The sequence below is a fragment of the Aspergillus welwitschiae genome (assembly GCF_003344945.1).
Source record: "Aspergillus welwitschiae strain CBS 139.54b unplaced genomic scaffold BDQ94scaffold_33, whole genome shotgun sequence".
Lineage (NCBI taxonomy): Eukaryota > Fungi > Ascomycota > Eurotiomycetes > Eurotiales > Aspergillaceae > Aspergillus > Aspergillus welwitschiae.
In genome coordinates this window covers 16,601-40,322 of record NW_020798727.1, presented here as the reverse complement: position 1 = coordinate 40,322, position 23,722 = coordinate 16,601, and the positions used below count along the sequence as shown (strand labels likewise).

Below are 23,722 nucleotides of genomic sequence, written 5' to 3'. Positions count from 1 at the left end.
GAACTTTTCCCCTTGGTCGGATATGAAATAGAACATGTGAAGGATCAAGTGGCTTTGTCGTCATACTTTATCATCAAGGTGCGATGCTCGCAGCGTTTAGGATATTGCAGTGAGAGGGGTATATACCACGTATGGGTGGATAAAATGATGCAGGTTGACACGCTGCTCAATGCATAGTGCCTCTAAAGATGTGTTCGCAGACGCAGCACGCTCTGCCCGGAAGCCGTGGATAGTAAAGAATGTAATTAGCATCTCGCCTTCTGTAAAACATCCAGCAAACGGCCAGTTCCGTTCACTGCATTATAAGCTCTGTTTTTCCTCCAGGTCAATGGTGATTGGAGGACCCCGTAGATCTCACCTTTCGACGGGAGAAACGTTTTCTGGTATGATTTCATCATGCAACGCTCTGGCAAAAGGACTGGGTTGTTTGTAGACGCAGAGACTGTCCAGGGTTTCCTTGAGCCGGGCGGAGGATTATGTCCTCCTGATTCACGCATAGACGGTCACTCCTCTAAAGAATGGAACAGTGATTGGGTATGACAGCCGTCCAGGGTTCGACATGTCTCGCATGGATTATATAGAAGTGAATTCAAGACGTCTTAAGCAGACAGGAAGTGGGGATGATACGTCCGCGTTAGCGATGAGTTCCGCAGGGTTATGTCCTCCTGATTCACGCATAATGATAGTTGCCGACAACTCATACCAACGGAAAGCGAAGGTAGTTGCTGACGAAATGAAGCTTAGACTGATAGTACTCCTCAGCTTTGAATAAAGACTAGCAAGGTTCCCTAAGCTGATTGATGAAGCGTTGAACGATGCGTCCGCTTCAGATATGAGTCCCGGAGAGTTATGTCCTCCTGCTCACGCACGTTAATAATCGCTCCCGACACATACCAAGGGATGGTCGAGGAGCATGAGAATCCTCCAGTTCCTAGGATATACTGCCCGGCTTCGAATATGCAGTAGCAAAGCTTTCCCAGCCGACAGGGTGTCGAATGATATACCCGTGGTTTAAGTTACAGCAGTTGAATGCAGTCTTGAATCCCATCTTCAAGCTCGCTCGAAGAAAGACTTCGCCTCAGCTGTATCGTTATCCAGCATGGACAGGCGATCAGTTTGAAACCTATCCAAGCGCCGCAACAATACCGGGATAGAACAGCAGCAGTAGTAACATCATCTGCTCCTTCCCTTAGATCTTAGAAGCGGACAGCCTCTCGCAAGTGTGTCCATATCGACTTTGCGACAGGGAAAGACCAAGGAAAGTGTTCTGCCGTCTGGGTAACAAAGTCGACATCTTCCCTAACAGCAGCCTCCAAATAAGACCCAGGGAAGATTCCAGTGTCTTCATTCGATGTCTTCTCTCGTTCGATATCTCATCTTGCCTGCGACGAAGGCATGAAGGAGACGGGTAGTATGGCTTCTCCTCTAACCAAGAATGATAATTGGTGTCTTGCTCACTGGGTATGTATGGCAGCTAGCCCTGCCATAGTAGATATCATCCCCACCCTGTCTCCTTAAAAGGAATTGGGTAGTAAATTTCGACCCCATGGTACATCCAGAAGGTGTGGCATGAAGTAATTGCGGTGCCATTATCACGATCCTCCGGCCACGGCATAAGGGACAACAACTCTTCTGAAACGAAGAACTGTTGAGCGAGATTGCTGCAATTATATCATAAACCACAGCTCCATTTTCGCGCTGGTTTGGATCAACATCTTCCGTCCGGTCGGCATGTATGGCCCTAGCTTGAATTACATCTGGGCCGGCCTTGTCATTGCCGTTGTTAGATTCTTAATGGTCGCATCTTTCAACCTCCGTAGTTTAGAATGAAAAAGACCATCCTGGGGTATGTTAGATGTAGGGCGCATCATCCTCGTCATGAGCCATGCACCACGGATCTGACAAGCATTCAGTCAAAACTGGTGTTCGAATCTTGAGTTTCAGCGACGAACTATGGGCGTTGTCACCGCATCTTCGAGCGGACGATGGCCAACCGGCATATCCATAGTATCTTCTTCATCCACCACCACTAACGAAGGGAAGATATAGAGGTCATACATATGGGCTGCATTGTTTCGACAGTGCTACAGTCGGCGACCCATATAGCGGACAACCACCTCCACAAAATGACCGAAAGAAAAGACAACGGCGAAATTTCTGAGGAATATTTCGCAAGAGGACGATGGAGCATTGCCACTTATGCATGTGTCCCATGGAGCTGCTGAGGATGTGCCTTGATGGTAGAAAATGCAAATGAGACACCCGATAGCCAGTAGCTGGCATTAGGTGATCTCACAACCGCGTTGCTGAAATGCTTGGGCAATATGTTATACCCAGATTTTCTGTAAATAACCTGGAACGAACACAGGACTAGTGAAATGCTGATGGTACAGGGCATGTTCGGTCATTCTATATGTAGGTTCCATAAACAAAGGACGGAAGATGAAAACTCCAGCAGCAGGTCTCTTAATGGCGCGTGGGTGCCAGACGCAGTGCATAAACAATGAGCCTCAGGGACAATGCCACAAGAGCATCTCCAATTGCAAGGGTATGCTGAGCCCCATGTTTATATGTACTGTGTAGATGCAGAATATAGCAGGAACACGTCTCGTTAGCGAGAGTTGGCAACCGCGCAAGGTGTTTCCTTGACTATATCGCGGGACAGCACACAAACTCTGTGGTCTTCAGAGTCATTAGCAGCACATGCCTTGATGGTAGAAGATGTGGTGTCGAAACGGTCGTAAAATATCCAGCGTAAAAATCTGTCACTTGGACAATGCTTAGTATTCCGAGGGTGAGTGGCCTCTAGAGCCGTTTGCAATACGTGCTCTGAACATAAGAAGATGCAGTTGGTGAGAAAGTCGGTAGCCGTCATTAGTAACCGGTGAACAGTCTCTTCGATCTTGTTATGTCTTCCTTGGGTGACTCAATGGCCTCATGTCCTATGTCCAGGATGATAGAAAATGCAGTTCGAGAACAGCCTGTAGCTGGCCATTAGTCGCCGCGCATAGCCTGTAGAGACGAAGTAGCGAGGCTAGAACTGGACATCTTTTGGGTTTGGCAATCGAAAAACGTGTTTTGTGGCGAAGAGATATGCACTTGGGGCACTGATACAGTGACCTGCGATTGCCCATTTCTAACTGGTCTGTGGAACTGCGTCGACAGTTTCTCACAGGCCTCCGTTTCCGCAACTCTCATTCAACGATGGATCATATATGAACTAACTCTTATATCTGCAACAGCCACCTTGAAGGGGTCAATGCAGCGACGTATGTGCATTTCCATTATATATGCTCTATTTGCATAACCGTTCGTATCCAAGCTCTGCTGGAGAAGTATAGTGTTTTGTTCCGGGCATCGTCATGCAATCATCAAACCACGGAAGGGCGACGGCACTTAATGCACACGTTTGTATCCAGTTTATCTTCCAAAACAAACGAGGCCGCGTATTGTCAAGTGAGCTCGAACCACCTTAATCTCCACAAATCAGGTTGACTACCGGCAGTACCAGGTTTGTGAGATAGTCCTTAGTGCGCCTTAGAAGGCGACTGAGTGGAACACATGTTCCAAAGGGAGCTTAGCTTCCAAGCCCTTTGTTGTTTATATGAAACTGACGCATATTCTGAGGTATAGCCCGATTCTGAGGATACTCAACAACCTTGTCGAACGGGAATGATTGCAGTTTGATAATGATCATGGTAGTTCCTAGACCTGGGACTGGAGACTGCGGACTTGAAGGTACTCGCGGTTGATGATTATCTTTGAGGTTCTCCCTACTGGCAATCGAATAACGGCGACCGCATCAGCTGCTGCAGATTCTATCGATGCTCACAGCTCCATAGCCCTGGTAGCTTCATTACAGTTGGAATCAAAGTCGTAGCGTTCACTTCTTGGATAGTAGCCAAAGAATGGAGGTTGTCAACGTAACTCCAGGGCGTGAGGTAAATGTGGCCTCTCAGCCTCGAATGTAGGCGTTGGTCAAGCAGTCTAGCCAACTCATCACCCTCGAACTGGAGGGCAACCGCCTCAGAAACGCCATCCCTCAGTGACCGTTCGCATGCCCACAAGACATAGCCAGGATCACCAGGCATAAGAGAAAGCTTCTCGACATTGACGCCAGGAAGCTTACGATGTCTAGCCAGGAACGTTTCGTAATGGGCAGTGTGGCGCTAATGAAACGTCAGCATATCGGTTTCTAAACGAGCCTACCCATACATACTGATTTCTGCGCGACCGTCAAGCGGGCGCCCCGCTCGTGCACTGGGAGCATGACAACATGGAATCTATCGAAAAGCTTCCAATGGCAAAGATCAACTCTGGGTCGGTAATTCTGTGGAAAGGTGTTGCTAGTATGTAGATGGTGGCCTGGACCTCCCGGCTTCGCTCAATGGGAGCACCATCCTATAATGAACCATCGACGCCAAAAATTGGAGTCAATCCGTGAGAGACTGATACAGACCGAACAGATTCAGTTGCCAAATCGTTCTTCAGCTCTTTGAGTGGTTTTGCTGCAGAAGAGTTTGTCATTGCTAGAGCCTGTCTTCCAAGACAGAGCTTCCACTTGCGTCTTATCCTGAATCATCTGTTTCGGATGTGAAATATAACACGAATGGTTTTCGGGTACCTCATAGCTACAACCACCATGTAGTCGTTCCAGCCATTGCGACCGCCATCTTCGTCCGGAGCCTAATCCGGCAGGCATAAGGCGAAGAGGAGCAGCACGAGTATTATGAGAATATTAATATACTCTCCCCACAGTCTTCGATATCAGCGAAAGTCGGCTGAATAGCATAAATAGTCGTATGGGAATTCGAAAAATATATATGGCTATCAGAGCTGCTTTTGTTGACGTAGATGCTTTTCTTTCACCCCTGAGGCAAGCTGCACAAAGGGGACGAGTGTCTCATTCGACGTTAGCCGGCTGGTGGAGAGCGTTTGTGTGGTTGGAGGCAGTGCTACCGCACCACCAATAATTTCCGAGGACTGATTTGTTCGGACGCGTCTCTTGTGCATCATACAGCCCCTGAAGTCCCGTTTTGGTAGTGAGATCATTGGGAGACTGTCTTGAGACCGTCCGTTTCAAACCTTCGCCCAGAAGCACCCCATGGGCACCAACTGGGAAAGGGTACCCCAAGGTATTCCATATGTAGGTTATATCAGACCATGTACCCATGGTCCTCAGACGACTCTGCAGGTGAGTATTGCAATAGGTACAGCGAGGAGTTAGCGTTGGCTCGCTACACACGCGTCACGAATCTGCAGCTTCTCATGAACCGACAAGACCCAGACCTAGTATATAGATCGCAGTACCATTATTCGGCTTTCCTTAACTCATGAGGTTGTGGATGACCATTTCCCTTAGGGAGCCTCTACATGCGGTAACCAGGGCTGCATGTAGAGAGGTATGTCCAAATCGTGCCGACAGGCCATTTTGGTAGAACGTGGTACTCTCAATTATCCCAGCGACTTTGAACTGGCTCAGCATGGACTCTCAAGCATAATGGTACTCGAGTCTGGGAGATCCAGTCACCTTGCTGGCAGATTGAGACTCTCTGCTACCCATCTAAGTCCCTTCCATCGAGCGTGAGGGAGAGAAAATCAAGGTCCGGACCCAGAACCAGACATTTACTGCCGGATTTGAGCTAAGAGGGAGCCTGCTGGTGCTCTTCAGAGGCAAAATTGTTGTAGCTGAAACGGAGAAGTTTATGCGAAGACAGAAGACCACAGCCTTGGAGAAGGAAGCCCACGCATAGGCTCTATCAGAGAGCAATATAGAACCGTTGGCCCCTAGGCGATCCACGCCGCCATTTGGGCAGTTTCAACTTTCTCTCCTGATTTCGAAAATTGGTAGATAGGTACCGTAATGAATGATCTCCGAGATTTCCCCAAAGGACAAGCGAAGCAAGACCTGACCGGCTCTTTCTCCACTGCAGTCTGCTGCCCAAGCTTTCAACCTCATACACACTTTGTTGTATGTACTGCCTCGATTTTCTCCATGAATGGCCCCGTAGGCTGGGCTTTAAATATAGGAGCTTATGCATGGCCTTCGATTGAGAATGCACACGCAGCCTTATATTTCTAGTTCCGATGCTCTGTCCATGAATGCTACCCCGTTGCGTTCTTTGCTTGCATATGAATGCCGTAGGCAAAAGCGCGTCAAGTTTTCTAGGGTAGAATGCATGCTTTCTGCAACCTGGACGGTCATGCCAGAGAATTGCTGCGTCGCCATCATGCAACAAAACCCATGGTTCCGTCGGTGAAAATACGCCTGTCGGTTGGTCCAAGTGCTCTTCATATTCAAGCAAGCGCCAGCATTTCGCATTCGTATGTATACCCTTGATGACTGGGTCTCCAAACCTATCATCTGTCATAGTGAAGGGTTGCCGGGAAGCAGTTAGACAATGAACAACTCCCAGAAGTCACCGGTCGGACCCTGATGAAAATTTGAACTTTGCTCCGTTCTAGGACGCCAAGGCTGGGCTCTTTCTTAGAGGGTTGACTCAGTATTGTTCGCTATCGTCTTTTCTCTGACACCGTACACTCGGGGGCATTGGAATGGTTTATGAGTAAAACCATTGCATCCAGGAAGCCGATAAGAATAAGTCCAATAGTATCACTTTCCAGGGGGCTGTTGTCCAACATTAAGTCGACGTGCTCACGAATCCCCGGCTCTGGATCCTGGTCCTTTGTATATAGACTGACCGATTCCTGGTTAATTGGCACATTTGAGGGCCACATCTGTTGCCATTATGCCTTGTCGTACGGCACATTTACTTTCGGTGTATCGTATCGTCCTGGAACTAACGGGGATATAATGCATGGCCCTGGATGAATGAAGGGAGCTTGAAATCCCCAAGATGTGCCGAGGACAATGCTTGACCTGGTAGGTTGAGTATCTTTAGACAGGATTTTCAAAGGGGTCACAAAGGCAGCATGCCACAGTTATTATATCGCTTTTTTTCTTTGGCTGCGCCCAACCCGTTCATTGGTACAGACATACCAGGTAAAGTAAAGTCAGTTGAGGTGACACACGAGGTGATGTACCGCTCGTGGAGCTCTGAACGACAGCTCAATGAAAGTAATGGTGTGGTCGAAGGATTGTACCATAGCTCGCTCTCTTGCTTTTTACGGCCTTCTTGGAAAGCGTGTGCTTTTATAAGGAGTGAGCTGCCAGTGTCATTTGCTTGGGCAATGGCAGCTAGTCTGCAGAAGCTCATCCTGGCTGACGCTATACCGGAGACGATGTCGATGTCGTCTTTGCTCAGAGGCCCCGAGTCGTTTGGGGCACGTCAATAAAGTAGTCTTCGCTGCTGCTTGAAGACATGATCAAGACACGCGGTTCGACCTTCGAGTGTACATTATAACCGTAGAATCGCTTGTGACTACTAAGACATATGTTAGTGTGTGCAGTGGTAAAAAGCGACTTCTCTTCTTCGATCTGCGAGGTGGAGATGCCTACTATGATCGTCATCCAACTTGGTGTCTACAAGAAGGACACGAGCTTAGTTCCGACGAGCTAGTGAGAACTCTGTAAGATATATAGGAGCATCAAGAGTCGGACTTGCTTAGGAGAGTGGTTAGGGTTTATTGATGCTCGCGGAAGCTCTCATATAGATATGAAGTATCGGTGAGTCGTAGTAGTCTTTGTATTATAAAGGGAGAAGCTGAATGGTGTGGGTCATGATAATTTCCATGTAATAGCGATTATAGCCCTAGATCGATGGTATCTTGAGGCATAAATGATAGTATCAGTGGACATATCCTGAGATGAGAGGATGATATGGGATGATAGAGATGAGGAAGAAAGAGGAAAGAGAGAGGCAAGAACAGAGATTTTATACCTTTGCAGAGCAGCCCATCCGTCACTGAATTCAGGCATCTTCACTCCATATCACGAGTCAACGTGAAGTTGTATAAGCGTAGTGACAGGCCGCAGTGACGGACCATCGTCACTGCGGTGGCTATCCGTGACCGATCTTGCTATCCGTGACTGCGTTGACTCTGGTGAACCAAGTGTTCGGGAAGGGGTGAAATGAAGCTGAAGCGGGTCAGGGAACATTCCAAGCAACACTAGACGAGTCAGCGACGAGCCAGCGATCCACTCGGTCTCACCCGCTCCCAATAGTCTCAATTTGGTGCCAATGGCAACTAAGCACTCCATCCACTTTTAATTAAAGTGATCAGCGGTGCACGAATTCACATGCTGGATCTGGTACAGATCAGATTAATATCTCCTGGAATACGATGAAGGCCCACCTCAGGATTCACGATAAATTTCTGGTGACTGCCAGCCCGAATGGCATTCTCCGTCACTCTACACCTGCCGTTGGTTAATTCTCCGAACCTCTAATTAACAATTTCTGCCAAAATGCGTCTATCATCGCTGGCCCTGGCATCCAGCGCCATCCTACCCGCCTTAGGCTACAGCATCAACGACTTCTCCTGCAATAGCACCGAACACCCGAATCCAGTTGTGCTCCTACATGGGCTAGGCGCCACCTACTACGAAGACTTGAATTACCTGCAAGGTTGGCTACAGGCCCAAGGCTACTGCACTTACGCCAAAACCTACGGTGCATATGAAGGCTTTCCCTTTGTCGGCGGCCTCAAGGCCATTGCCGAATCGGCCACGGAAATCGCCGCCTACATCCGCGAGGTGAAAGAAAAGACGGGCGCCGACAAGATTGACCTTGTCGGTCACTCCGAAGGCGCCTTCCAAACCCTCTACGTCCCTAAGTTCGAGGATGGTATCTCGGAGATGCTGGATAAGCTGGTGGCCATTGCACCTCCCACCAGAGGCACCAACTTGGCGGGGATCTATGACATCGCATATGTTCTGGGAAATCTGTCGCGCGATCTGATAGGCGACGTCCTGGATACCGTGGGCTGCGCCGCCTGTGATGATCTGGGTCCGGATGGAGCAGCGATTGACCGCTTGAACGATGGCGAGCCTATCGTGCAGCCGGGAAATAATCTAACGGTGATTGCATCGCGGTCCGACGAATTGGTCACCCCAACCACCACCTCCTTTGTGCATGAAGATGGGGTGACCAATGAATGGGTGCAAGACACTTGTCCTCTAGACCCTGTCGGCCATATCGGTGAGGCCTACGATCTGAACGTCTGGAACTTGGTCAAAAACGCCTTGGACTCTACGCCGAAGCGTGAGTTCGTCTGCTCGCTGGGATCTCCCGGCAGGTGAGACTATCATCGTCTGAAAATTTGTATATAAGCATTTTTATATTTGGATACCCGGTTACCAGTCATTAGTGTCATAATGTATAATTATATCATCACAATTTCCTCCAAGCTTATGTCTCATAAAGATCCAAATTCCTTCTATGCGCTCTTCTCTCGTCCACCAGTGTGGATTCAGAGCGCTCGGGAGGCTGTTGGCCCTGAACAAGATTATGTCCGTCCCTAGCGACTTATCAGCAATGAAAGAAAAACCGGAAGCTATGGGTCATCATACCCTAGCTGTTTGTTGGGCAAAAATAGCGACAGAATTACGATAGGGGCAGAAAATGCCAGAGCTGCAATAGTGATCGACCTAAATTTGTCAGTTCAATATTCGCTTGGAAGCGCGTGACATACGTACCCCATTACATCTGAATACTAAGCGGCGCGTTAGTGTTTAGCTGGCAAGGCGAGGCAGATTACTTACAGCTCTGTCAATCGCTGTCCGCTCGGCTGACCCCCATGTTGGAAGAGTACCCGAGATCGAGTTGTACAGCCGATCCACCGTAGACTCACTCACACCAGACCCCAGATGTAACCGCAGTTGTTGACGCAACTGTCCCGAGTATATTCCTCCTGCAATCGCAGAGCCTATCCCGTTGCCTAAATATGCGGCCAGCAGGACCAACGAGGTGACCTGCGCTAGTTCAGCGTGCGATACCGTGATCTGTGCTGCAACAATGCCGACCGTCTCGATGATACCACTACCAATGCCCTGGACCAGTTGCACGATGAACAACTCGGCCACAGAGCTTTCGTTTGTGCGGAGGCGAACCATAACGCCGTATCCAACCATGCGAACGACCGCTCCGATGACGAAAATCCATTTGTAGGATCGTAGGCGGTACATCAGCAAGCCTGTCCCCATGCCCACAAGGGCTTGCATAACCCCGTTGGTGTAGTAGAGGAACTGCGCATTGCGTGGCGAAAAGTTATGCGACACCTCGGACCAAACATACAAACATGTATGTGTGGCGCCAAAGCTGATGTTGTCGATGCATACCAAAACCACTGGGAGCAAAATTGAAAGGTTACGGAAGTAGCGCACAGGCACCACAGGATGCCGGGCAACGTATTTCTCATATGGGTAAAGGCAAGCCAGAATCACGACACCCACAGCAATCAATGCATCGACCCAGGGGGTCTTCCATCGGCCAGCCGAGGTGGCAGCCAGTGTAATGGGAATCAGAACCAAGGCGAAGCCAGCACTTAGAATAAAGAGGCCACCTAGGTCGATGCGGGAGAAGAAACCATGTAGATTAAGCTGTTCATTGAGTACGAGACCTGACCGCTTGGCCCGCTGCTGGAAGACAAGAAGGGTGGTGATGATGAAACCGGCACCGAAAGGCATCAAGATGGCGAACATGCCAATCCCCCAACGCCAGCCAATGCCATCAACAACGCTCTGGACAATGAACGCGGACACCCAGGGAATGACGAGGAATGGAAGGTAGAGAATATTATAGGCGAAACCTCTCCATCGCATGGATGATAGATCCGAGACGATCGTAGCATTCAGAAAGGATGTACCTGCCTGTCCGATAGAATAGAGGACGTATCCGCCTGCGTAGGTGCTGAAGGTTTTAGAAGAGGCGCATAGAATGTAGGATACCACGTAGCATGTGACGGCGAATACATAGGCCTCACCCCGTCCAAGGACGTCAGAGATCTTGGCGATTGGGGGCTTAGAGATGGCAGAAATAATGCTCGCTGCGGTGTTCAAGGTAGCCAGCTCAGCAAGAGCGTCAAAATCAGATGTAGCAAAGTTACGGTAGGTCCCCACGGTTGAGTTGTCTAATTCACTGAGATGCAGACAGCGATCAGAAGGAGCTGCCGCTGTAGAGAGATGATAACTTACTAGATGACCATCATCATCGCCAGTCTGGAAGTGATCAGCACTTATAATATAATAAAGATATGACATACATACCCCGCATACAACAGATACCTGCCTTTGCGCCCGCTGACAGCTTCGGCAGCTTGAATTTTTGATGCCCCAGTTGCATCTGGAAATGCGGCACTCGATTCGTGAATGGTGACATCGATGGTATTGTGCTTTTCATCATCAGTCGTGAAGGAACTAGGGACATTTTCCGGTCTCCTGGACGGGCGGAAAATTCCGCTCCAGCCAGCCATTGTGTGGATGTGAGTACTCGAGGGCAGAATTCAGGCAGGCGGGCCACATCAGGTATGTATGCTTTTCCGAGGCGCAGACGAAGATCGAGATAGCCGGAATCGAATCAAGGTCGAGTGATCAAGCTCATTAGTGCGACAGACCGGACTCACTTATCTCCATCCCTGGCGCTTTCAAATGCAGGCGGTCAGCAGAAAGACGGGGATCGTGATCAAAATGGCGTCAGTAATACCACGCACAAGCATTGACACACCTTCAACTGGCTGTGGCCGATACTGGGAGAGTGGATGGATAAATGGAGAGAGACAGACCTGGCGGACAGCCGAAGAGATCGCCGTGACGAAGACATCAGCTAACGTGACTTATGGGCTGGTGGGGGGGCGAGCAATGCCAATCCATGACCTCGGCGGTGCGAACTTGCCTGCCTTGGCCAGCAAGGGCGCAGAGTAGCCACCGACGGTGCCGATCCGGGTGAAGATCGACGACTATAGGACCAAACCTGGTCGCGAAAACGGGCAAACATTTCGTCGGATTCAGCACCGACAACGGCAGTGGACGAAGAATGTGACCATCGGTGGGCACTTATTGATAAGAAGCTGCATTAGTCACAATGGATCCTGCGGGGGATGGCAATAATGATCCTCTGCCACGCACGTCCACTTCGGTCGATCGGCGAAGAGGCAGCTGTCAGGCTAGTGCTGAATTGCTCGCAATTACCGGAGTATCGGAGTATTAATCGTGAGTCAGTGTCAGTAAGTCTCTCCATTCGGTGCCCAGGGCAGATGGAGAGGCGCCTGAATGTTGAGATGCGCTGCGGAGAACCGAGGCTGGAACTTTACCCTTTCCGGAAACTGGGATGGGGATGGGGAACTGTTCCCCGCACGTGATGCATGCGGGACGCGTCTCAACATTGGCTCGAGGAGTCTGGGGATGGGGATGATGCTGCAGCTGCATTTACTTGTCTCCTGCTTCGACCCTTGACAGCACCAGAAACTACGCTGAACCACATTAGGCGGGAAATCTGCCTAAGCTTTGGCTCTAGCTTATTCAAGCTCGTGGCCTGTTTGGCAAGCATTACCATATGCGCTTAACTTTGTCTCTTCTTGATTGATTGACACCATCGCTAGGACTTTAGTTCTATTTGACACAAAAGAGGGAACGCTGGGAAAGGAATTGGCTCCCCTGCTAGTGAGCGTCAAGCACTAGCCTGAGATTTTAGCTTCAGCGTACACTCCGCCGTTCATCCCGTAAGGAACAGGCAGACCAAACGCACGTTGGCATTTGTCATGACCAGGTCACATACTCCGCCAATTTCCAACGATACAAAAGAATGAATAGGCAGAAATACAGCGAATACATATGGTGCGGCATGGTACCCCTTACACTGGCTCCCTTGGCTGGGAGTGTTTGAAGCAGAAGATGGCACACATCATGGTCCCTCACCTCTGGACAACAGAGTGGGGAATGAATGGCCTTTCTGCCCATTAGTTGCTTTGATACACGACTGGTGTCGGTAAATTGCTCGACTCAGTCAGTCTGCCTTTCACGTAACGAATACTACGGAGTCCGTGAAACCCCTCCATCGAACGAGCCCATATGGGGCAAGGAAATCAACCTTTTCCAGCGAGGACTATTGAGTCCCAAAGGCCTGACTGACATTATTTCGGATATGCGAACAGTAGTAAATAGTACAGTATCATTACTCACCCTGTGAATTGGGCAGATCGGCCACATACAAAGACGGAAGGGTCAGCGCCAAAGCACAAGGACCAACATCAGCTTTATCGACTGTCGGGACATTTGAAGGCTATATGAAGAAGTGGATTATATCTCTGGCTGCGATGACAGACCCACTGTTCCCAGATGCTTTTAGCCACTTCTATCATGGATGCTGGTCTTGCATTGGGTACGCGGAGTGTGATAAGGGCACCAGCCAATAACCTCCCGGTTGATCCATGCTAGTCCCCGAAGAGTTTGCTACTAGGCAATTAGAGGAAGGCCGAACACAGCCCAAGAAAATGCAAGGGATCACAGGCCACCAGCGCTGATCCGCCATCTGGCCTGTGTTTAGTTTTTCCGACCGCGATCTTCCCTCTCAATCTCGGCATGCGCGGCTTATCCTGGTGAGTTGAGCCCCGTGGCTATTCAACCCCCACTTCGGGCTCATTGCAAATCTCTTATTCTTAATTCGTCGTCATGGTTATGCAGATACTGCCGGCCTTCATATTCAGCTCCAGGTGAATGACCTGTCAGCCCGCCCGTATCCTGGGTACACCATGGCTTGTTCTGCATTTAACTCGTGGGGCGCCCTTGACTATCCCCTCGCGTGCGTACACTGATAAAGTGGATGCTGTGGATTGTCTAGTCGGAGAATACATGGAACCCTTAAAATCCTCTGAATTCGGGTCCTTTCGGGCTCACGTACATCCTGCAAAACATGGAGCATGGCGGAATGTACTCCATGGCATGGGAATCGCTGTAGTAACTTTGGCGGGTCTTGGGTGGTGGACGTCACGTCTCTATACTGGAGCGCATACTGATATTATCATCCAGTCGGAGTTTAGCTGGGATCAGGTGAGAGAACTTGCATTTATCACCAGAGGTGTCTAACCGGTAAAGATAACTCCTTCGCAATCACTTGTGTACCATGACTGCTTCGATGGGTTCCAATGCGCCCGTCTTGAAGTCCCCATGGACTACAACCGGTCTGATGGTCAAGGACGGCGCTTCGCGATCGCCATTACTCGTCTTCCAGCTAAGGTTCCGGTGACAGATTCCCGCTATGGTGGCGCGGTTTTGACAAACCCAGGTACGTTTCAAGATGTCTATGTCATTTTGCCCTTACTAATTGCGTCTCAGGTGGCCCGGGTGGCTCAGGCGTCGCCCAGGTGCTTGTCAGCGGCAAAGCCCTGCAAAAGACCGTAGACTCGGAGAACGACCCAGGTATTGTCGATCCAGAAAGCGCTTCGCGGGACAAGTATTTTGATATCATCGGATTTGATCCCCGGGGTGTCAACAACACGACTCCAGGGTTCAGCTGCTTCCCCCATCTCTTCGCTCAGCGAAACTGGGAACTGCAAGTGGCAGCCGAAGGCACACTCGGTAGCGCAGAGGACGCATTCTGGCATAACTGGGCTCGCTCGACTGCCCTCAATACTGGATGTGCTGCCAATTTGTCCACTCCTCCGAGAGATGGAGAGGAGGCTTTGGGCGAACATCTCAACACGCCCCCTGTGGCTAGAGATATGCTAGAGATCGTTGAACGACACGGTGAATGGCGTGCAGAGCAAGGCTTGCTGGAGCAACGCCAACAGGACCATATGCATGGCTATGATCCGGGACAGAGTATAGTAGCGCGAACACGATGGCAGCAGGGACGGGAGAAGCTCCTGTACTGGGGTCGGTCGTACGGAACCGTTCTAGGTTCCACGTTTGCAACTATGTTTCCCGATCGTATTCATCGGGCTGTGCTTGATGCTGTGGTAGATGTCGATAAGTACTACTTCGGGGAAGGGCCCAATGCTGTCGAAGACGCTGACGCCATTTTCGACCAATTCACGCGATACTGTCATGCGGCTGGAGGGGATGTCTGCCCCTTCTATGTCCAAGGCGGACCGGCTGCCATCAAGAAAGCGTATTTGGCACTGGAAGAGGCTCTCTACAATCGCTCATTACCGGTTCCCGCATCAGCTACACGAGGTCCGGAAGTCGTGACATGGAGTGATCTGAAGATCATCTTGCGAATCGCTTTGTATCAACCACTTTACGGATTTCCTCAGCTGGCAGAAATAGCGACCGAATTATCTCTGGGCAGTGGTGCCGCCCTTGCCGACTTCAAAGTTGGGGGCCGCTCCCCATCATGCCCTTCCGATCAATGCCTTCAAGCTGGGCCGTGGTCTGCTGAGTGTCAAGTGTCGGGCCACAATGAGGCGTATTCGAGCACAGCCATTCTTTGTGCCGATGCGGAGTATTTGCAGGATGCCGACGAAGAAGAGTTCAAGCGCTCCTGGGCGTCGTTGCAGGAAGATAGTGCCATGCTTGGGGATTATTGGGCCAGTCTTCTGATGAGCTGCGTAGGGTGGAAGCTCAAGCCGAAGTGGAAGCTTACAGGTAGTGTCTCATTGATCTGGATCGTTCATTGCTGATTTTTTTTTCAGGGCCATTTGCAGCCAACACCTCCCATCCACTGCTGTTTGTGAGCAATACGCTCGACCCAGTGACGCCTCTGCGCAGGTAGTTTTCATACTTTCTCAGCAATTTGTCATCAGGGCTAATCTTTTGCAGTGCGCGCAAGATGTCCGAAAACTTCCCCGGCTCGGTGCTTCTGCAGCAGGATTCCGAAGGCGTAAGTGACCTCGCATGTCGAGCGTGAACAGGCGATCTGACTTTCTAGCACTCAACATTGGCGGCACCGTCCGTGTGTGTTCATAGGAAGATCCGACAATATTTTCAGACAGGCGAGCTTCCGCCTCCTGGTGTAGTATGCAAGGCAGATGTTAAGCCCATACTGGGAGCGTCGCCTTCGACACAAGAGGGGGGGATGAGTTCCGAGGACCAGAAGCTGTATGAGGCACTGATCGAGGACGCGAAGCGAGTGGCAATAGCCCGGCTACCACTGTAGACTTGGCATCACGGCGTCAATGTGTCTGTTTTCTCGCGCGACTTGTCTATCCAACACCCGGCTCCGAGTGTATATACCAGTAGACCATCCTCCAGCAGGGTAGTGAATAGATATTTCCACCGGCTGTATAACCGATCACATTCGTAGATCCATCGCAAGCCAGGTGTTTCCAAATCCAGGCACTTCCGGAGTAGCCATGAAGCAAATTCGGTCGAGATCCCATTGCCATGCGGTGCAACCTCGGTTCAGATCCGTCGGGTAACCTTGATTGCCCTGTTTTGGTTCAACCCCGCGCCTGTCAGATAAGCATATCTCCTCTTCGTCTCCCCTCATCCTCTTCCTCCCCTCTTCACCATCAGACCCCTGCATTAATTGTCATCCGCCCAAGTTGATTCAATCTTATGCCCACATCCATCATGGCCCCTCCCACCGCCACCGAAACAACAATCTTCTCTCCCGTTCCCGTCCAAACCCATTCCACCCAAGAAGCGGCTGCCGAAGCCGCCAAAGTGAAGAACACCCCCCAGAAATTTCCCCAGCCCCCAGTCTTCGAAGACAAGTACAAGGAGCGCGAGTACCTTAAGGGTCGACTGGCAGCGGCGTTTCGCATTTTCGGCAAGAATGGCTACGATGAAGGTGTGCCATCATCACCATCCCTACTACTTACTTTCCGATTGGCACATAATACTAACTTCTGTTGCAGGCGTGGCAGGACACATTACTCTCCGTGACCCCGTCGATCCAACCACCTTCTGGGTGAACCCCTTTGGCGTAGCATTCTCGCAGATTAAATCATCTGACTTGATCCATGTGAGCCATGCCGGGGAAATCATTGGCGGCGGACCCGTGCGGCTGCTTAATGCTGCTGCGTTTATGATTCACTCGGCCATTCATGCTGCTCGTCCGGACGTGCTCTGCGCTGCTCACAGCCACAGTATTCACGGACGAGCTTTCTGTACCCTCGGACGGCCGCTGGATATCATCACGCAGGATGCGTGCGCATTCTACAATGTCAGTGCCTCCCTCCAGCAATGGAACTCTCGACTAACTAGCGCAGGATATCGTCTTATACAACCAGTTCAACGGCATCGTCCTGGCCGAAGAAGAAGGGAAGAGCATTGCTCAAGCCCTCGGCAACAAGAAAGCCGCACTGCTGCAGAACCACGGACTCCTAACCGTAGGACGAACCATCGAGGAGACGGTGTTCTGGTTCGTCAGTCTGGAGAAATGCTGCTACGTGCAGCTGATGGCCGACGCCGCAGCCGCAGGCCGGGGCGGACAGACCGTCAAGGTAGACGAGGCAGATGCAGCATTCACATACAAGTCAGTGGGCACACCCAGGGCAGGGTATTTCAGCGCGAAGCCAATGTTCGATTTGATCCACGAGGAGACAGGGGGAAGCTATCTGAACTAGCAGCTACACCACTCATCATATACTATTCTATTCAATCCAAATCCATCCTCCCACAATACCATTCACTCCCCCTTCCCCATTCTCTCCCACACCTCCCTCACCTCCCTCCCATTAACAGCCGTGATCGGCTCCCCGACAACCCTCCCATCCTCCCCAACTACCCTCAAAATATTCTCCATCGCCAACCTCTCAAACCCAATCCTCGTCTCAACCGCCCCACCCCCAACATGCGTCGTAAGCGTAACATTCTCCATCTCCCTCAGTCTACCATCAACAACGGGCTCAAACTCATTGAACATCCAACGCCGCAGCAGCCACCTTCCCACTCCTCAACCCCTGCACCAAATCCTCCTCAACCACCACTCCCCCCCTCGCCACATTAACAACCCTCACCCCATCCTTCATCCACCCAATCTTCTCCTTATCAATCAACCCCCTGGTCCCCTCAGTCAACGGACAATGCACCGACACACAATCTGCCTCCTCCAACACCCCCCTAATCCCTCCCCCCCATCTCACCCCCAATTCCCTCTCCCTCTCCTCACTCAACCGTACCGCATCATAATAAACAACCTCCATCCCTAACCCACCCCTCACCTTCCTCACCACCTCACTCCCGATCCTCCCCAGTCCAATCAACCCCAGAACCTTCCCCCTGGGATTCGTCGACACCCCCGCTAGATTCCGATGACATTCTAGAAACTTCTCCGTATCGCCCGACCGCGCCGCGATCTGCGATGCAGTGAAGTTTCTAAACACGCTGAGGATCATGTATAGTGTTGTGTCGGCGACGGCTTCGTCGGAGGCGCCCGCCCCGTTGGTGTAGTATATTCCGCGCGCGGTGAGCGAGGGTATGGAGATGTCGTTGTAGCCTGCTCCCGCTGAGGCGAAGATTTTGACGCTGGGAGGCAGGAGGGAGACCAGGTCGGCGTCCCAGGGGGACATGGTCGTGCCGGAGGAGAAGTGTGGGCGGAAGATGGCGACGAAGGGGCCGTATCTGGGGTATTTCTTAGTGTGTGTGGAGATGAATGAAAGGGGAAGAGGTCTTACTTGTTGGTTTTCAGCGCCTCGATGAATGCATCGCGGGTCGGGGAGGTGTCGCGGATGATGGTGAAGCGGGTGGAGAGGGGGCCGTTGTAGAGGTCGTGGTTGTAGGCGATGGGGTCGCCGAGGTGGAGGATTATGGGCTTGGTCATGTTGTTTGGTTGGTAGTAAGTAGTTAGTAGTGATGATGATGTTGTAGGCAAAGGGTGAGAGTAGAAGGGATGGGATTGTGGAGTGTTACTATGAAGGATAGTATATTTATGAAGATATAGTCTGCGGATAATTCTCCGATTCAACTCGGACTTGTTTCCTAGACGATGATCCTGAGGATTGAGGAGGGATGTTTACCCCGATTTGGTTCTTTTAGTGGAGAGTGGAGATCCATGTGCTCGGGCTTAAGATGTACCTCTGTGTCTGTGTGCAGGTTTATGTCTTATCCCAGCTAGCTGGTATACCTTCCATTGTCTTTCATCTCACCTCCGTCAATCCCACCCGTACTTCCCTCAGCATTACAGACGCAGGCATACTATCCCCGATGACCTAGACGTTGCGCCGCGCAGTAAGCCGTTCAAAAACATTCTGCTTATATTTTTGCTGTGTAGATTCGCAAGGCCGAGTACCGGGACAGATATTGCAATAAAAAGGGGTATACACATTGTTCTGGTCACTAGCAAGTCCAAGCGAGGGTGAGTCGCTACTTATCAGGGCCATCATGACAAAAGGTTAGTTAAAGGCATTCTGGAATATCCGATATTATTGGAGATCATTTGAATCTGAGTCAGTGTTGAGACGTGCCAAATGCTTCATCAGTAGCGCTTACCAGCATTCAATCCTGGGAACTTCCTTGAGTGGACGGACTATCATATTTGTGATGTTTAGGAACTAATTCATTCAACATATAGATCTCTCGATATCCTCCTCTTCGACCATATGTAGCTATAGATGTTGAATAATCCAGACAACGATTGTTCAGAAACGCACTCGACTCGACCATGTCCTCTAGTGTCTGGATAGGGTCATCATTGGCTGGCTGTTTCATGGTTGCAACATAGACACTGGTGAGGGGTTTCCTAGCCATGCTGCTAAGATCTTCTCTGCAACTATATTGTGGACTGATTTTGTTGTTCCAATGTGTACGATAGAAGAAGGTAAGCAAGCTCCCACGGAGCTAAAGCGTATCGGACAAGGAGCTCGGCCGAGATTACTGCAAGGGTGGATAATCGCGATGAACATTCAGGCCACATTGGCTGTGGAGGGAAGTCTACTTAATGGTAATAGATAGTCGAGATACGTAGTCCGGTGGTGACTGGAGTGTGGTAAAGTAATGTTAATAGAGACGAGCATTCTCCAGACTGGGACATTACCCATTCATCAGCGGTTTATTCCTGAAATAGGTGAGTACTAAGACACAAGCAGGCAAACAATCAACAAATCAAGGTAATAATCTTGATGAAGCAGAGATGCGACCGCGTCTATGGCTGCTTGTTGAGCGGAGCCCCCGATCGATGAGAAGCGGGAAGGGAGAAAAGGAAAAAAGCAAAAAGAATGACCTACGCAGGACTCGAACCTGCAATCTCTTGATCCGTAGTCAAGCGCCTTACCATTGGGCCAGCAGGCCTTTTTGTTGCGATTACAGCTACTAAATGTTTATATAAGGACTTACATATCTATAGACTTCCAAGCGTGCTCATGACGCCTGTGAAACTTGTTAGACACAAGAGTGTCCATCGGTCGGGGGTTGCAACTGTTCGGGTCAGTTATCTACTACTACCTTTTATTGGCTTCTCCCATGCTATTTTCATTATCTATGGGCGGTTACGGTCCCAGCAACCGCCACGACCTGGTAGTCTACAGAACAAATGATCAGCACTAAGCAGATATATACACCAAAGCGTAGCCTAAATCCAGACCCCAGCAGTTGAACAGTCCGTGGCAAACATGCATCGAAATTAGGTAGATACCGGCCCCTCCCCCTAGCCGAACTCCACCAGAAGTACCCACGAAGTACCTCTGCAGTACCGACTGACATGGCCACCCACCCAAGCACCACTCAAGGCAACAGTCCAGTCCAGTCTAGTCCAGCTCAGCTCAGCTCACTCAGCATTCAACCAACATTCCAGTGAGTGAAAGGATGGTGCGGGGGTGCCAAGGATCCGGGGGTTGATCATGCAACGACACCTTCACAGCCATTCCCAAACATTCTGACTGGTCACGCCGGGCGGGGTAGGCGAACTTTACTGCATCGCTAGACAAAGCCACCGCTGCATTACCATCCAATGATAGGATGATCAACCCCTCCATGACACTGTGTCGTCCTCACGGATGTCATCCCTAGTAACCGACTAGTACTGTAGTTACCTTGACCGGATGGGTCGGAGGATGGCGACGAAAGGAAACTTAAAAACGAGAGAATCTGGGGTAGTTGTTATGGCCCACTTTTGCCATGACGGGTACTGCTACTAGGTACCCATGGAGGTCCGTAGTGGGTGCTTAAGCTCCTGTTGTGGGGTTTGTAGTATGGACATACTAGTGGTTATCGTTGATAAGAGGGTAGCTAGGTAAATATTCGCGATGAAAAGACTCAACATCGCAAAGTAGGGGATAAGTAAGTAGATGAATGTGATCAGACCACGCCGACTGAATGAATGTACTTCATAGGTAGTACTGTGGTATGGTATGGCTTGAGGGCAGCCGCTGACGCAGCGTGGTGTGATCCAATGGGTTTGAGGTAGATTACTTACTGTACTAATGGACTGACTGCGCTGGTTACTGACTACTACCTATTCACGGCCAATCCCTGTCGCGTGTGCTGCATTATTGTGCAGCTGGTATTAATACACACGGCAGGCAGGCAGCCAAAGGACACACACACACAGAGAGAGAGAGAGAGAGAGGATGATCACACGAGTGCCACCCCTGACCAGGTAGGCTAATGAAAAGACACGACAGGGATTAGAATGTCTGCCCCTCACTAATAATGCATCAAGCTGTTGTATTTGTTTCTTGTATTTATGGTCATTCCTTGGTGTGTGTATGTTTGTGTGTTTGTTAAATACATGATGATATTGGCCCAGTGCAACCCAAAACGCGTAAAACTCCGTCATGTCATGATCCCTCCTTGTTGCATATCCCATCCCGTCCGTCCAAAGTACCTGACCCCAGAGGGTAATCCCCCCCCCCCCCCCCAAAAAAAAATGGAAAAAGAAAATGATGTGAAATGAATGGTCGGTAAATAATAATGAGGATGTAGATCGCTGTCTCAGACAAATCCCCCTCCTCTATTCCAGTTGCATAGCTTGCGGTAGCCAGACTCGCTCGCTCACGGAGAGGGGGGGATTTATTTCAAGCGACGCATGTAGCGTAGCGTCAGATAAACCGCGCCCATCGTCGTGTAGGCTGCGCCCCCTGCAGCAATCCAGACCGGCTTGTGAACGCTAAACGAGGTCGAGATGAGCTGTGCCCTCCTCCTGCGCTTCTCTAAATGGGCTATTAGAATGCTTTTCTTCTTACCATACTCCATCTGCAATGATGGAAGACCTACCTGTAGTCAAGAATCTGTTTCTCAAAGTGGCCAGCTGCTGTCTGGAGTATGCACCGACAGACGAGCCCACAGACGAGAGACCTTGGATAGCAGGGGTCGACATCTTGAATAGTTGATGTGCTTGTAGTATCTTGAGTGGAAAAGTAGTTACAGCAAGAGACAATGAGAGAACAAAATCTTGATCCTGATATTGATGAGAACACAGGCGAGTTTGAAGGTGTCGCCCTCCATTGTCTGGCCGGGTGACACAAGGTTTATATGCTCTTCCTCGTAACCCGGATGCGGGGTAGTCACCAGATGAGAAGCTGCAACACAGTAACAGCTGGCTCGACCTCTCGTCATCCCTGTCTTTGTTGATCCGTGTCTCGTAGGTTACATTCTGGAGGGTGGTGATTGGAGCTCATCGTTGGGCCTGCCCGGTGTTGGCGCTCTCTCGCCCCTGGAACGGGCGTGAGCTATCACCAAGTACGGCATGCAATACCGACCAAGCGATCGAGTACATCACAGGTACATCTACCGCAGACTGGGCGCTCTTCGTCGTGATAGGATATTCTCCATATGGGCTGGGATGAGGGTGGCGTTGTCAGTAATTTAGGGCCTCGCTGCTGCAGCCCAAGCAAGAAGTACCGTGAAGAACAGTCTTGTAGTTCTACAGATCAGTCTATACCAAGTAGGGACTTTATGGTTGCTGACTGGCACTGACGAAAGAAACCATAATTGTCTGATTGAGTTTAATATATGACACCGACAAGTTGATTCTGTAGACATCGGTAGATTCACTTGCCGGTTTCATGAGAGCCGTTGAGTACCATGAACAGAGTCAGGCCGTAAGTTTGACCATGCCATGGCAGCAATGCTTGCATCTGGCCTACGGTAGGGTATGTTCTTCCGCGATAAATGCAGACAAATTGACGACCTCCGCGCGTGCAGATGGCCTGATGAGGGAAGCTCCCAGTGTAGACCCTTTCCTATTGTGTAGATGTACAAAGCCCACGACGATCACTTTGAATGGGACCATGTATGGCAACTGCGTCGGCGGAATTAACAACATGCAAGTGGTGTTATTCACTCCAGTTCAGCTCCTTCCCCGCAATTGCAATCCCATTGCACGCTGACGTCTTCAGTTATGCAAGGATGGAAATCGGATTCCCATGTGTAATTTATGCCGTCATTTGGCTGTATGTTACCTAGCAGACGGCTCTCAGCTAGGATTACCTCCTCGGATTCATCAGAAAGGAAGTAAGCGGCTGGAATTCACTCCCACAAAAAAGGCTTATCCATGTGGCGGCATTTTTAAGTGCCACAAAATGTTGGGGAGACTTGGACCCGCGAACCAACGGGGGCAAGCTGTAATTTCTTTCACTTTCCATAGAGGTCGTCTGGCAGTTCTAACGCCTCGCACATGACTGGAGTATATTGATCGTGTGCAAGACATATAATGTATTTGCGATAGAAGTGTATGGATGTATTCATGGTGAATGAGCGACTGGACCACACTTTGCAGTATTGTAAGTACGCTTGCGTGCGACAAGCAGACAAGCAACGACGAGGTAAGTCAGAAAGGAGAGTTTAAACAGCCTCATATTGACAGTGATCGAAGCCATGCACTCGAATATCAGTAATGGGACGAAGTAAACTCAGAAATCTGGATTAGCTGCAAATACAGGGGTCCACTTCAATATCTACCATCCTTTCTGGGTGTAAAACAATGGTTCCTTGCATCTATCGTAA

The 23,722-nt window shown here is 50.2% G+C and overlaps 10 protein-coding genes and 1 non-coding gene across 11 annotated transcripts; 4 read left to right on the top strand and 7 right to left on the bottom strand.

The window, feature by feature from the left end:
* Positions 1-3,590: 3,590 nt before the first annotated feature.
* Positions 3,591-4,527, bottom strand: BDQ94DRAFT_181890 (uncharacterized protein; the record flags this gene model as incomplete). Its single annotated transcript, XM_026774005.1, has 3 exons — positions 3,591-4,169; positions 4,220-4,378; positions 4,456-4,527. 3 exons carry the CDS (start codon positions 4,525-4,527, stop codon positions 3,819-3,821), a joined length of 582 nt encoding a protein of 193 aa, XP_026622889.1. The 3' UTR covers positions 3,591-3,818.
* A 3,841-nt stretch (positions 4,528-8,368) lies between these two features.
* On the top strand, positions 8,369-9,202 carry BDQ94DRAFT_173366 (esterase/lipase family protein; the record flags this gene model as incomplete). Its single annotated transcript, XM_026772129.1, has 1 exon — positions 8,369-9,202. The coding sequence occupies one exon, from the start codon at positions 8,369-8,371 to the stop codon at positions 9,200-9,202; it is 834 nt and encodes a 277-aa protein (XP_026622888.1).
* Positions 9,180-11,645, bottom strand: BDQ94DRAFT_149629 (putative siderochrome-iron transporter). The gene is made up of 7 exons (XM_026767422.1): positions 11,611-11,645; positions 11,168-11,535; positions 11,096-11,119; positions 9,665-11,039; positions 9,599-9,615; positions 9,473-9,550; positions 9,180-9,420 (listed from the first exon to the last, which is right to left on the bottom strand). The coding sequence occupies exons 2-7, from the start codon at positions 11,371-11,373 to the stop codon at positions 9,312-9,314; spliced, it is 1,809 nt and encodes a 602-aa protein (XP_026622887.1). The 5' UTR covers positions 11,374-11,535; positions 11,611-11,645; the 3' UTR covers positions 9,180-9,311.
* A 23-nt stretch (positions 11,646-11,668) lies between these two features.
* On the bottom strand, positions 11,669-12,063 carry BDQ94DRAFT_149627 (uncharacterized protein). The gene has a single exon (XM_026767421.1). It carries the CDS (start codon positions 11,892-11,894, stop codon positions 11,724-11,726), a length of 171 nt encoding a protein of 56 aa, XP_026622886.1. The 5' UTR covers positions 11,895-12,063; the 3' UTR covers positions 11,669-11,723.
* A 1,684-nt stretch (positions 12,064-13,747) lies between these two features.
* BDQ94DRAFT_161659 (putative proteinase) lies at positions 13,748-15,992 on the top strand (the record flags this gene model as incomplete). The annotated part of the gene is made up of 6 exons (XM_026769410.1): positions 13,748-13,945; positions 13,991-14,180; positions 14,231-15,481; positions 15,529-15,604; positions 15,656-15,716; positions 15,765-15,992. The coding sequence occupies 6 exons, from the start codon at positions 13,748-13,750 to the stop codon at positions 15,990-15,992; spliced, it is 2,004 nt and encodes a 667-aa protein (XP_026622885.1).
* Positions 15,993-16,408: 416 nt separating this feature from the next.
* Positions 16,409-17,406, top strand: BDQ94DRAFT_173363 (arad-like aldolase/epimerase; the record flags this gene model as incomplete). Its single annotated transcript, XM_026772128.1, has 3 exons — positions 16,409-16,628; positions 16,696-17,003; positions 17,050-17,406. The coding sequence occupies 3 exons, from the start codon at positions 16,409-16,411 to the stop codon at positions 17,404-17,406; spliced, it is 885 nt and encodes a 294-aa protein (XP_026622884.1).
* A 288-nt stretch (positions 17,407-17,694) lies between these two features.
* BDQ94DRAFT_173362 (D-mandelate dehydrogenase-like dehydrogenase) lies at positions 17,695-18,602 on the bottom strand (the record flags this gene model as incomplete). Its single annotated transcript, XM_026772127.1, has 2 exons — positions 17,695-18,403; positions 18,457-18,602. The coding sequence occupies 2 exons, from the start codon at positions 18,600-18,602 to the stop codon at positions 17,695-17,697; spliced, it is 855 nt and encodes a 284-aa protein (XP_026622883.1).
* A 1,394-nt stretch (positions 18,603-19,996) lies between these two features.
* BDQ94DRAFT_t215 lies at positions 19,997-20,068 on the bottom strand. Its single transcript has one exon. It is a non-coding gene; the product is annotated as a tRNA-Arg (tRNA).
* A 5-nt stretch (positions 20,069-20,073) lies between these two features.
* Positions 20,074-20,318, top strand: BDQ94DRAFT_149623 (uncharacterized protein). The gene has a single exon (XM_026767420.1). It carries the CDS (start codon positions 20,140-20,142, stop codon positions 20,311-20,313), a length of 174 nt encoding a protein of 57 aa, XP_026622882.1. The 5' UTR covers positions 20,074-20,139; the 3' UTR covers positions 20,314-20,318.
* A 961-nt stretch (positions 20,319-21,279) lies between these two features.
* Positions 21,280-21,759, bottom strand: BDQ94DRAFT_149622 (uncharacterized protein; the record flags this gene model as incomplete). The annotated part of the gene is made up of 2 exons (XM_026767419.1): positions 21,701-21,759; positions 21,280-21,615 (listed from the first exon to the last, which is right to left on the bottom strand). The coding sequence occupies exon 2, from the start codon at positions 21,582-21,584 to the stop codon at positions 21,282-21,284; it is 303 nt and encodes a 100-aa protein (XP_026622881.1). The 5' UTR covers positions 21,585-21,615; positions 21,701-21,759.
* Positions 21,629-22,208, bottom strand: BDQ94DRAFT_149621 (uncharacterized protein). Its single transcript, XM_026767418.1, has 2 exons — positions 21,992-22,208; positions 21,629-21,927 (listed from the first exon to the last, which is right to left on the bottom strand). The coding sequence occupies exons 1-2, from the start codon at positions 22,092-22,094 to the stop codon at positions 21,788-21,790; spliced, it is 243 nt and encodes an 80-aa protein (XP_026622880.1). The 5' UTR covers positions 22,095-22,208; the 3' UTR covers positions 21,629-21,787.
* Between the last annotated feature and the right edge of the window lie 1,514 nt (positions 22,209-23,722).

Bases quoted from the DNA above. Each gene is read 5' to 3' on its own strand.
- BDQ94DRAFT_149629 (XM_026767422.1), bottom strand. From the start codon at position 11,373: ATGGCTGGCTGGAGCGGAATTTTCCGCCCGTCCAGGAGACCGGAAAAT. The intron at 11,120-11,167 runs GTATGTATGTCA...GATCACTTCCAG, and splicing joins AGGTATCTGTTGTATGCGGG to ACTGGCGATGATGATGGTCA. The intron at 9,421-9,472 runs GTATGATGACCC...ATAAGTCGCTAG, and splicing joins TTGCCCAACAAACAGCTAGG to GGACGGACATAATCTTGTTC.
- BDQ94DRAFT_149627 (XM_026767421.1), bottom strand. From the start codon at position 11,894: ATGTTTGCCCGTTTTCGCGACCAGGTTTGGTCCTATAGTCGTCGATCT.
- BDQ94DRAFT_149623 (XM_026767420.1), top strand. From the start codon at position 20,140: ATGACGCCTGTGAAACTTGTTAGACACAAGAGTGTCCATCGGTCGGGG.
- BDQ94DRAFT_149621 (XM_026767418.1), bottom strand. From the start codon at position 22,094: ATGTCGACCCCTGCTATCCAAGGTCTCTCGTCTGTGGGCTCGTCTGTC. The intron at 21,928-21,991 runs GTAGGTCTTCCA...TAGCCCATTTAG, and splicing joins AAACAGATTCTTGACTACAG to AGAAGCGCAGGAGGAGGGCA.